The sequence below is a fragment of the Myotis nattereri genome (assembly GCF_964212035.1).
Source record: "Myotis nattereri genome assembly, chromosome: 11".
Taxonomy (NCBI): Eukaryota; Metazoa; Chordata; class Mammalia; order Chiroptera; family Vespertilionidae; genus Myotis; species Myotis nattereri.
In genome coordinates this window covers 16,131,879-16,144,686 of record NC_138086.1, presented here as the reverse complement: position 1 = coordinate 16,144,686, position 12,808 = coordinate 16,131,879, and the positions used below count along the sequence as shown (strand labels likewise).

Sequence of the window (12,808 nt, the reverse complement as noted above, 5' to 3'; positions counted from 1 at the left end):
TCAGAGTCACCAGCGCTCAGTGCAGCCTCATGCTCGCACCTAGAATCAGGGGCCCTGCCTGCGCCATGCTGAAAAAAAGTCCCCACAGGTGTACGCCGAAAATCAGAATCTCCTAGAGCATGCCAGGAGTCAGAGACCCCATGGGCATTCGCCGAGAATTGCGTTTCAGAGTCTCTGTAGCTTGGTGAGGCCTCGCACCATGAATCAGGGTCCCTGTGTGCACATGCGCCAAGAATTGCAATCACAGGCGCTCAGTGTGCGTGCACTGAGAATCAGGGATCCTGTGCGTGCAAGATGAAAAACAGAGTCCCCATATGTGCGCGCAGTGCTTCCTCTCGCACAGAGAATCAGTGTCCTGGTCTGCTTGGGTGCTGGGTTGCACAGCTGCTCTGTGTCAGCAGGAGGCCCACTCCTGCGCTGCGGGGAACAGACTTCCCTGTGCACGCTGCACCCAGAGTCAGAGTCGCACAGCCACCCGATGTAGGCAGGAAGTCTGCTCACGCAGAACAGGTCTGGCAGGTCCTATGCCGCCACAGCGGGCTGGCAGGGAGGTGGCCGGGATGTCTGGAGTCTTGGTGTCCGTGGGTCTACAGCTCTTTGTCCCGAGTGGTTGTAGGGTCCAGTCTTGTGTCTGAAACCAGATTGGGTGATGGCGAGGCTAAGCTAGGGTCCTAGTCGCAAGCAGTCCTGCTCTTCAAGAAGGCGTGGTCTCTGTGGAAGTATTCTTTGAACAATCTTCAAGTTAGAAATGTTTTAAAAGTGCTATTAATGTGTTTGAATAAATGACAGTATTTCATGTTGTCCTTTTTAATTTCAAATATGGCATAAATAGAGAATGTGAGCTGTTTCCTTCCTGAAATAATGTGGGATATATTTTAGTTCCAATATATTGTGTTATAAAGAAGAGTTAAATCTTAATTTTTAAAACTAATCAGAAAATGAAATTTCATTAACTTTTGTGATTATATAGTATTTATAGAAAAATGGCTTAATTTGTTAGTAAAACTAATTTCTGAGTTCTTAAAGTAAGACAAATCACAGCATGTTAAATGTGAATCTATTTTTTAAAAAAAACATATGGAAAGAGGTTCTGTGTAAAAAAAGCACTCAAAATAATTTGATAAGCATTGCAGTGTGAAATGTTATGCAATCTAAATATCTACTGAAATTTAACAAAAACAAGCAAAGTAATTTTTTCTGATTTTTGTTTCGCTGAAGTTTATTTTTACCTAACTTTATTGTACTCAGTAAGTCTATTGTTGAGATCACTTTATTAGAATAACGCATAATTGTAAGGATCAACTTATACCTAAAGAAAAGTTTTTATTCCTGTTGTCAGAACATTCTGGTGCATTTCATAAGGACTCTGCTTTTGTTTTTCCACAAATGAAAACTTTTTGAAGTAATTATGGTAAATGTTCCAGTTGGCTTATTAATAACATAACTTTTTTAAGAATCATGCTGATCCCACAGAGATTGTACACTTATTAGTGTAAGTGTTGAGATACTCTATGACCATATATAACTCTTGATTTAGAAGGTGAAAAAAATATTCCCTGTTTGCCTTGTCGATAGTAACTACATTGGCTTGAAGTTTGGCCATAACACAATTCTTTTGTTTTCTCTTCTCTTCTTTTCCTAACAGCATCGTACCTGATCTGTTCATTCACATTGTATTTTAAATATGTAATAAAATACCTTAAAATTCAGCTTCTCATCTCTTTGATACTTGAGGATAGAGCAGGACCTAAGAATAGTTAGAAATGCTAAAGAGACAGTCACAGGCGGATGAAACATTAATACACATTCAGCTGGCTTTGTGCCTGGTTTCTAGCATTGATTCCTATGTTTCAAATAGAGCAAATAGTGCTCTCCATTAGAAACAACCCTAGAAGAGGGATTAATACTTTAAGATTATTGCTGTGTTTGCCCTGATTTATAAAACCAAATGCTTTACGACTTTGCTCTTCTGCGCTAAATCCAAGCTTTGTGTCAGTGCTGCTAATTTCTTTGTTACCTAATCCTGTGTGAGAAGAGAAGATTTTAAAGTTAAGCAGGCCTTTTTTTGTTCAAATGGAACAGCTTCTTAATACCTTACTTAAGTTGGATGTGCTGTTGAAAGCAAACACTTTTAAATAGTATCAGAACAATTATTTTTAAATAACTTAAAATACTATAGTTACATGTATGTTGTGATACATTGGAAATAATTCAGTGGAAGTGTTATACTTAGTACAAATTAGCATTGGAAATATGTGCTTTTGGAATTTGTTATGTACAACAGAATATCTCTTTTACTCCAGTCAAATAATAATTCTTGGGTCCAATTTAACTTTGATTAAGGATTTTTTTTTTTGTTCCCTTAGGTCCGTACTCAAATAGATTAGTTGAAAATATAGTGAAACCAAGATTGTTCCTTAATTTTTCATCCATTTTGTACTTTACTGAAATAATTTGACAAGGATGAGAAAAAAAAATGCTGTATTTAGAACCAAATTTTTTAGGATGATGAAAATGAATAATGTTGAAACACCTACCACAAAAATAAAAAATAAAAAACTTGTTTTCCTCTTTAAAATAAGATGAAAAAGATTCACAATGCCCATTAGATAATGTTGCTCTCACGCCATGTGATAAAATTTATTTTATTGGATAACATTATAAATTGTCACATAAAACCCAGTTAAATGTGTCATCCAGATTGATTGGTATTTGACAACTCTGATTTATATACCCTTATAAAAAACCTTTTTTTGTTGTTGTTGTTAATCCTCACCCAAGGATATTTTTTCCTTTGGTTTTTAGAGAGAGAGGAAGGGGAGGCAAGAGAGAGGTGAGAGGGAGAGAAACATCGATGTGAGAGAGACATAGACCAGTTGCTTCTCACACTTACTTCTGGGACCCAGGATCAAACCTGCAACCAAGGTACATGCCCTTGACCAGGAATTGAACCTGAACCCTTTGGTATTTTGGCTGAGGCTCTAACTGTTGAGAAACACTGACCAGGGCAAACTTTGTTGTTTTTATTTAAGTTAATCATTAAGTCAATGAATGATTGAATAAAAGGTTTGGCTCAGTGGATAGAGCCTGCAGATCAAACGGTCCCAGGTCGATTCCGGTCAAGGGCATGTACCATGGTTGCAGGCTCCTCCCCGGCCCAGGCCCTAGTCAGGGCTCATGCAGGAGGCAACCAATCAATGTGTTTCTCTCACATCGATGTTTCTCTCTGTCTTTCCCTCTCTCTTCTACTCTCCCTAAAAATCAATGTAAAAATATCATCGGATGAGGAATAACAAATATATATGTTCAGAAAAAAATACAGCTACAGAACAGATCCACCAACAGATCTGTGACCCACTAGAGTGGTACTCTCTCTCCATGATGACAAATGCACGTGTTGTTCTCTATGTCTTTATTGGGTGAAATCAGATTTCATAAAGCAGAAAAAAAAATAGTTTGTATGGAATTCAGATGACAAGAATAATTTATAATAAACTTTTTAAAATTCTAAACTATTTTAAAGGTGGGATAAATGGTCATGGAAGGAGACTTGACTTTGGGTGGTGAACACACAATATAATGTACAGATGAAAATGTATACCTGAAACCTATATAATTTTATTAACCAATGTCACCCCTATACATTTTTTTAAAAATCTAAACTATTTTTTATGAAACAGAAATAAATGCAAGTAAATAGTTTCCAAGGATCTGTTTAATTAATGCTATTGTCATTGTATGTCAAATAGTTAGATTGCACGTCTCCTTTTATGGAAGTATGTACTTATAATTGATGTTCATAATAATGACCCTGAGATGTTATAGTCATTTCTAAATTATTAAAGAAAGATCACATTATATTTTATGACTATTTGAAGTCAAGTCAACATTGTATACAAATTCTTTAAAAATTTGTTATAGATAGATATACAGTCTCTGTATAGAGCAACTCATTTTTCAGTAATTAAGAATACTGGAACATCACTATGTAAGTGTAATGAACAGAATCTATTGCCTAGTAGAACATAGTCTGTTAAATGTAACTTTAGTGTATTTTTTTCTGAAATAAATAATCTTATTGGATTTTTATCTATAAAGGAGATAATTTGTGACCTAACATTGAACATTTTAGAAAAGCAAACAAACAAAATAAAAGAACTGTGATTCAACAGCAATGCTAGTCATAAAGGTAAGATAGGGGGAAAAGCATTTTGATTTCTTTACAGGTACTTTCTAATGAATGGATTATTGAATTGCAAACACATTTTAAGTGATTCTGGCTCTTTTTCCTTCCTCTCTACATTTCAGCCTGCCCAAAGCTGATGAGACCACTCACCTACAAAGAATTAAACTGCTCCAGATTCCAGAACTTGAGAATAGCCTTGAACACAAGAAAACCCATTTAACCATTAAAGCTTATGAGTCCTCCACGGAGCTCAAGATAAAGGGACAAAAATCCTCATCTTTGGTCTATAGGTATTCAGCTTAGTCATGCCACAAATACTCTTTATGGAGCCATAATGACTACTTTCCCCAAATCCTTAATAATCGTAATTTTTCTGATTATAAAATAGGATATATTCTCATACATTGCTACTAGGACTGCAAAACTTCACAGCCACTTTGGAAAACAATTTGCAGTTTCTTAGAAAGTTAAACATAGAATTTTCAACTTAACTCAGTAGTCCTACTCCTCGATATTTACTTGGGAGAAATGAAAAACATGTGCCCACACAAAGACCTGTACATGACTGTTTATAGCAACTTTATTTATGATAGCCAGTAGGTGAATGGATGAATACATTGAAGTAAATTCATACAGCAAAATATAATATTCAGCAATAAATAGGGACTCCTGATATAGAACACAACATGGGTGAATCTCAGAAGCTTTATACTAAGTGAAAGAAGGCAGACACAAAAGGCTACAAACTGTGTGATTCTGCTTATATGAGATTCTGGAAAACGAAAACCTGAAAGGTAAAAAATCTGAGTAGGAGATTGATCATAAAAGGGCATGAAGCAACCTTTGAGGAGTGGAAATGTTCTGAAAGCTCATTGTGGTGTTGATTGGTCACATGACTCATCAAATTATAAACCTAAAAAGGGTGAGTTCTACTTCATGTAAACTATACCAATAAACACAAGTTTTAAAAAATTGGAAGACATGCTCAGTGTAGAAATGTGGAAATGTAAAAAAGGCACAATGAATATGAAATTTATATTTAATCTCACCAGCCAAATTATTTTGTGTTATCTTTTACATTTTATGTTATTAAATATTTTTCAAGTTTATTTTGCTACATCTTTTGAGGTATTTTCCCATACATATTCTATAAGCTCATGCAACTGCTTTTTTTTTAACTTAACATAATAATTCTTCCATATCATTCTTTTTTTTATATATTCTTTTTTGGCATTACTTTTCATGAAAGCCCTATCGTTTCGTACTGTTTGATTCTTTGATGGTTTTGAGATTTTGCTCTTAAACAATATTAATGAACATGTTTTTTCTTTATTCTTAGCTCATTTATAAATGTGTCTCTTATGCCAAGAATCTGCTTTGATACCAGTGGGATGGGGGGAAACACACAGCTAAACAGTGGTGCGTGGTACCTAACTCCAGAATTCATCCATATAGTTAAAAAACTCATATTTGTTTAATTTTGATGTGTTTTTATTCAGTAGTTATCTTTCCTGATGTATTTTATTCATTCCATTTGCTGTACATTAAATTTTTGTCTGGCTAATATGAAAACTAAAGGACAGAAACTAACATTTCCTTTATGCGGTTAATCTTCATTGAATGTAAATTTTTTCTTATGCCGAGACTAAAACTCTTTTGACCAGTTACTTTCTAGATATATTAGGTCAATTATGACTTCTGTTTATGTTCAGTTGAATTCTTTTTTATAGTTCCACAGCCCAAAATACCTCAAAGCCCAACATTCAAATGCTTCCAGTCTTGAATTGTCTTTTATTCTACCATGGAACGTCTTCTAGTGTGCACATTTATGCATCCAGCCACCCCTCTGCTTTGTGTCTTCAGAAAAACCATCCATTTTCATTCCAGATTTTTTGAGCCATCATTTTGAATGATGTTGCAGCTGACAGTATTATTCCTTATGCAGTACCTTCACTTGTCAGCAAGACTTGCCCTTGACTTGCTTGTGGTGTTGATGGCCTGTGTATCAATATTCACTTTCACTTATGTATGACCCAGTTGCCCAGCAACATGCTAAGTGAGGCGCTTTGGAGGAGCTGAGAAACAGGCTGTGGTCACAGGCAAAGGTCATTCCAAATGCCCTGTGTGGCTTCTAGGCAGCTATTTGGTGCACATCTTGCTACTGCCCTTTGATAGAGGGCATCTGTTGTGTCCATAGTATGTAGCTCCCAAGGTCATTGCTGTTAACCCTGTAACAAGAGGTTGGATATGTGCATTTCAGGAGAGGGGAATTACATAGGAAAGACAGAAAGAGAGCAGCTCAACACCTTTCACCAGACTCACAGAAAAGAAATCAGAGGGTAGAGCAAAGGTGGGGCCCCGGGCTTCCAGGGGACCTCAGGAGGACAGAGTGAGCAGGTGAGAACAGTAGCAGTAGGTCTCTCTGTCAGTAACTGAGTTCCCATTACATGCAAAAGCGCAGACGATACAGTATTAAGAGTATTGTGAGAGCCAAGTACAAGTTTACCAAGCACTTCGGCTAGCTGATGCGTCTGGAAGAAAATAGCTAATTGATTTGGGCAGCGTGGGGGATGCTTTCCAGTGCAGGAGCCTAGTTTTTATTTTGACTTTTAATAACTTCATCCTTTTTTGTGTGTTTGATTCTGAAAATTTATAAAATACAGAGACTAAAGAAGGAAACTTGAATCATCTGAAATCCCACCACTCAAAGATAACTATTACTTATATTTTCAAGTATGTTTTACGAATTCCAAATCATTACATACACTTTGTGGTTTTGAATCTCTCTTCATATAACATTCTACAGGGAGATATTCTTTATGTTGCGATCCTTATCAAAAACATAATCTCAGTGGCAGCATGGTATTTCTATGCCTATGACATTTATTACGCGACTCACCTACTGTAGGTTGGGCACTTAAGTTGTGATGTTTTCAGTCATGTAAACAACACTGTTCTGTGTATCCAGGTAGGCCACTAATTATTTCCCTAACAAGTTCCAAGATGAAAGGCTGGGGCTGTGCCTCCGTATTGCCACGCTAGCCTGCAGAAAGGGGATTTCATGTTGCACTGCTAACAGTGAATACGAGTGCCTGTCCATTTCAACACGCCTTAGCCAACAGCGCCTATTACTTTTCAAGAAGGGGACAGCAGTACGTTTGCTTTGTTTTGCACAAGAGAATTCTTTTCATAAGACAGAAACTAAAAGTTGAAGCCACCATCTCAGTTCTACAAATTGTGAAAGTCTAGAGACTCTAAGCCCTTAAATAAACTATTAGCTGCAGTGCTTTTCTGTATGTAACGAGTTCATTTGAACAGCATCTACAATGTTAAACCTTCACTCCAGAAAAAGAGATTGTGATAAAATATTGAAAAAGCCTACTTTAATTTAAAAATTAAGCTTCTATTTGTCATATTTTAAACTTCTAACAATGTTTTCTAGTTTTATAGGAGGTGTGTGGGGGGTTTTGTGGTATAATTTTAAAATAGCTCTCCATGACATGCTCTCCCTTGATTAATTTTTAATTTCTTCTTTTCCCTTGATACTTAAGCTTACATCTGTAAATTCAGTTAGAACGTAAGTTCTATTTTCAAATGATTGACTACTTTAATCATTTTAATTCACATTACTAATAGCATTGCAGAGTTAAACAAAAGCCTTGATTGAAGCTATGTTAAATTACACTGTGTCACCTTCATTGTTATCAGAATTTTGTAATTAGGGAAATTTTCAGCAAGATGATCCTGTAAATCAGGTAAACCCCCAAATTATGGGGCTTATCCAGACCTTAGAAATCAGCAACTCCCATCCTTTTATTTGCTAGTTGAGGACATGGATGCTGAGATTGGTGCCGGCACATTTCTGGGTGACTCTGCTGGTCAATGACCCTTCTCTTCGCCCTGGGTTTTTACTCTATATCTGGGTCCTTACAGGCACACTGACAGCTAAGACATTGAGTACTCTATTCTTAATCCCTAGCTTTTGTCTCTCCTGAGAAGTATCCTAATATGTAAAGAGCCAGGGTCCATAACATCCAAAACAGCCAAACGGACGAGTGGACGCCAGGCTGCGCACACAGCAGGCTTGGGTGGGCAGGGACTGGTGAGCAGGCTGAACTGCTGACCTCTCGGTCCCTCCTGGGTCGCAGGTGCTGCGGCGACCCAGCACTAACTGCCGCCGCCAAGGTGGGTGCGATGCAATTGGTCGGGGGGCCCCACCATCTCCCCACAATTGCCCCGCAGAGGGAGGCCCAGACCACTGGCCGGGGGGCTCTGCGATTGCCCCACAGAGGGAGGCCCAGGCTACCCAGCCGGTGGCGGTGGACAGGGCCTCCCTCTGCAGGGCGATCAATCGCGGGGCTCCCAGACTGCGAGAGGTTGCAGGCTGGGCTGAAGGACCTCCCCTCAAATGCATGAATTTCGTGCACCAGGCCTCTAGAACTATAAGAATAAAGTTCCTACTAGTTCCCTAATTATCCTTTCTAACTCCAACTTTGTTCAATTTGTGGTGTGAACTAACTACATAAATCAGTTGCCTTTCAGGAACCTAGAATAAGCTCAATCATTTTGTAATACTGAAGCTGCGTATGTCTCAGATTCCAAATTTTTTTTTTTAAATATATTTCACTGACTTTTCACAGAGAGGAAGGGAGAGAGAGAGAGAGCTAGAAACATCGATGAGAGAGAAACATTGGTCAGCTGCCTCCTGCACATCTCCTACTGGGGATATGCCCACAACCCAGGCACATGCCCTTGACTGGAATCGAACCTGGGACCCTTCAGTCCGCAGGCCGACGCTCTATCCACTGAGCCAAACCGGCCTCGGCTCAGATTCCAAATTAACTAGACTTTGCCTTAAGCAGGTGGGTCTCCAGGATAAAAACCGGTGGGAGGAATATGATTACACATGTAAAGTACACTTTGCTTGTTTGTTTTTCTTACCAGGTATCTGTATGCCCTTGGACAGAAGGTTTGGAAAAGATGGAAAAAACGTTACTTTGTTCTTGTTCAGGTTAGTAAATTTCTTCCTGCTACTTAATTGCTCTAAGAGAGTAGTTCTCAAACTTTTCTTTTTGTGGGTCATATCTACCAATATTCACTGTATTAAAAATTAAAATTGAAATAAAGTTTAAGTATTTATTTAAAAATAAAAGTAATAAGTTCATTACTAGCTAACACAAATTACATTTTTATATACAACAGCTATTTTCCAAACCAAACTATTTAGTGAAACGAGTAGCCTTCATACTTTTGTACATCTGCTTAGTGACTGCTTTAATAGAAAGCAGCTGGATTTTCATATCAGTTCCTACATTCGATCTGTTGAATATTGGGTCAGATTTAGCCTCTGGAAAACTCACTGTACACTCATAAGAGAATAGCTGTGAAAAAGATAGATGATGCCTGAATATTATAAAAACTAGAGGCCCAGTGCACAAAAATTTGTGCACCGGGAGGGGGTGTTCCTCAGCTTGGCCTATGCCCTCTTGCAGTCTGGGACTCCTCAGAGGATGTCCACCTGCTGACTTAGGCCCACTCCTGGGGGATCGGTCCCAAGCTGGCAGTCAGACATCCCTCTGGCACCTGGCAGCCCTCGGAGGATGTCCACTTGCTAGCAGGGAGCAGGCCTAAGCTGCAGTCGGACATCCTTAGCGCTGCTGAGGAGGCGGGAGAGGCTCCCACCACCACCGCTGTGCTGGCAGCCATCAGCCTGGCTTGTGGCTGAGCAGAGCTCCCCATGTGGGAGCGCACTGACCACCAGGGGGCAGCTCCTGCATTGAGCATCTGCCCCCTGGTGGTCAGTGTGTGTCACAGTGACCAGTCATTCCCAGTCGTTCTGCTATTATTGTCAGTTTGCATATTATCCTTTTATTATGTAGGATAGAGGCCTGGTGCATGGGTGGGGGCCAGCTGGTTTGCCCTGAAGGGTGTCCCGGATCAGGGTGGGGGTCCCGCTGGGGTGCCTGGCCAGCCTGGGTGAGGGGCTGATGGCTGTTTGCAGGATGGTCAAGCCTCCCCTGACCCCCAGTGGGGACCCTCACCCCATGGAGGTTTGGCCAGCTTGGGTGAGGGGCTGATGGCTGTTTCAGGCTGGCCACACTCCCTTTAGGGTGGGGGTCCCCACTGGGGTGCCTGGCCAGTCTGGGTGAGGGGCTGAGGGCCGTTTTCAGGCTGGCCAAGCCCCCCGGCGACGGAAGCTCCCAGCCTCTCCTTTTTTCTTTTTTTTTTTTTTCTTCTGGGATTTATTTACCTTCTGTAATTGAAACTTTTTACCCTTGAGAGGAGCTCAGAGCCAGCCAGGGCGGGTGGGAGGGAAGCCTCCTGCTCACTCCAGCTCTGTGGCCACAGCCGGCTGAAAGCAGGTATTTGGGGTTTATTTACTTTCTATAATTGAAACTTTGTTGCTTTGAGTGGAGCTCAGAGCCTGACACAGCAAGTGGGAAGCTTGGCTTCCTCCATCATTGGGTCAACCAAGCCTCCTGCTTGCTTCAGCTCTGTGGCTGCCGGCCACCATCTTGGTTGGGTTAATTTGCATATAGTCGCTCTGATTGGCTGGTGGGCGTGGCTTAAGGCATAGCAAAAGTACGGTCAATTTGCATGTTTATCTTTTATTAGTGTAGATAGTTTTGACCTCATAGATCCCCTGAAAAGATTTAGAAGGTCTTCTGAATTATCAAATGATATCTTGAGTACCAATGTATCATTCTGATGTTTTAAAGATAAACATACATAAAAGCACTCATTTTGTACAGATGTACCATATGTCACTTACATAGTTATGTCTTTAAATCACTTGACTGGTAGATTATTTGAGATAGGATTCTGAGTGTAGACAATTACTAGAATATATAGTTTGGCTGACACTTGGTTTTGTGGATTTATGTTTTGTTCTTTTTGAATCATGACTCACATTTTCTCATATATATTCATTAAGTTAAATTTACATTAAAGAATAACTTTCTAAGTAGTAGTCATTTTATTCTATGATAAACCTAAGCTATTTTATTTCCAATGGGAATACATTTAAAAAATCATTTTTTAAATTCTTAACAGAAAAGGGTCTGTAAAATCCCATTGATTCCTACTCACACATTAAGCAAGCTTAAATGATCTAACTCAGAATGATATGATGAAATGCCAAGGAAGGAAAATTGTCATTTGCTATCTTCTAGCAATATGTCCACCTATCAATTATTGAATAAATTATGTGCCATGTGGCATAGAAATTTCATGAAAAGTAAAAAAATGTAGTCAAAAGTAGTTTTGTCTACATTGCAAACAGCCAGTCTATCTTTTATTTTTAATGGCTAAAATGTAACCTTTTCTTATGTGATTAGAACCAGTATTTTTTTTAGTATGTATTACCATTGTTTTTAATATGATTTATTTAGTTGTAAGTTTATGTAATTTTTTATTTTTTTTAAATCTTTGTTGTTGAAAGCATTACATATGTTCCCTTCCCCCCCACATTGACCTTTCAACTAATTTAATCAAAGGTGTATACACATGTGCACACACATTGACAGTCTTTTGATATGAAGCCCAAGCATTTGCTTTGAGTAAGGGCCCTGTTTGAAGTTCTTGGTGAGCTGTCTTCCAAAACCCACCTGTAAGTCGTGTTCTTTGGTTTACAGGTTTAATGTCTTTATATTGACACAAGAACTAAAATGCATTTACCAAGCAGTTTGAGTGCAGACCTTCCTGGACATTTTGATTTTATTCCCATCCATAGATGTCTTGCTCACATCTAATTTGACAAGTTTGTGTTGGTGACTTGTCTTTATCAAGTCTTTCTAAAGCATTTAACTGATTTTTCATAGAAACAGCAGCTTCTTTTTCATAGTCATATTTCATACATTTATTTAGAAACTTAACTCCATAATTTCAACACCTTATGTTACTGGCATAAACACACCCAGCTGACTCTTAATAAGCATAGAGTTTTACAAGTAACTCTTTTTTTTAAATTTTTTCCTTTTTTTATATAAGACTTAATTTTTAAGAGCACCTTTAAGTTAAAAATTGAGAGAAAGGTACAGAAATTTCCCATATAACTCCTGCCCCCACACATGCATAGTTTCTCCTATTATCAGCATCACTTGATGCATTCATTACCAAGGATGAACTGACATTGAACCATCCATGATCGTCCTAAGTCCATAGTTTACATTACGGTTTACTCTTGGTGTTGTGCATTATGTGTATTTGGGTAAATGTGAAATGACAGGTATCCATCATTGTGATACCGTGCAGAGTGTTTCCACTGCCCTACAAGTCTTCTGGGCTCCGCCTGTGCATCCTTCTCCTTCCCCGGGCAACCACTGGTCTTTTTTTATTGTCTCCATAGTGTGCCTGTTCTAGAATGTCATATTGTTGAAGTCATACAGTACATAGGCTTTTCAGGTTGAGTTCTTTCCCTTAGTAATATGCATCTAAGGTTTTTCCATGGCTTAAAAGCTCACTTTTTTAAAAGCATTGAATAGTATTTCATTGTCTGGATGAATCACAGTTTATTTATCTATTCAACTACTGAAGGACATCTTGGTTGTTTCCAAGTTTTAGTAATTATGAATAAAGTTACTTTAAACATCCGTGTGCAGATTTTGTGTGTGGATATAAGTT

General features: G+C 38.7%; 1 protein-coding gene across 3 annotated transcripts in view; it reads left to right on the top strand.

Annotated features, from left to right (window-relative positions):
• The window catches only part of CADPS2 (calcium dependent secretion activator 2), a 480,839-nt gene that overhangs the window by 308,393 nt on the left and 159,638 nt on the right, over nt 1-12,808 (top strand). For all 3 annotated transcript variants that reach the window (XM_081101756.1, XM_081101755.1, XM_081101754.1), the window contains exon 9: nt 9,131-9,197. In XM_081101756.1, coding sequence (XP_080957882.1) covers nt 9,131-9,197 — 67 coding nt within the window. The remainder of the gene's footprint in view (nt 1-9,130; nt 9,198-12,808) is intronic.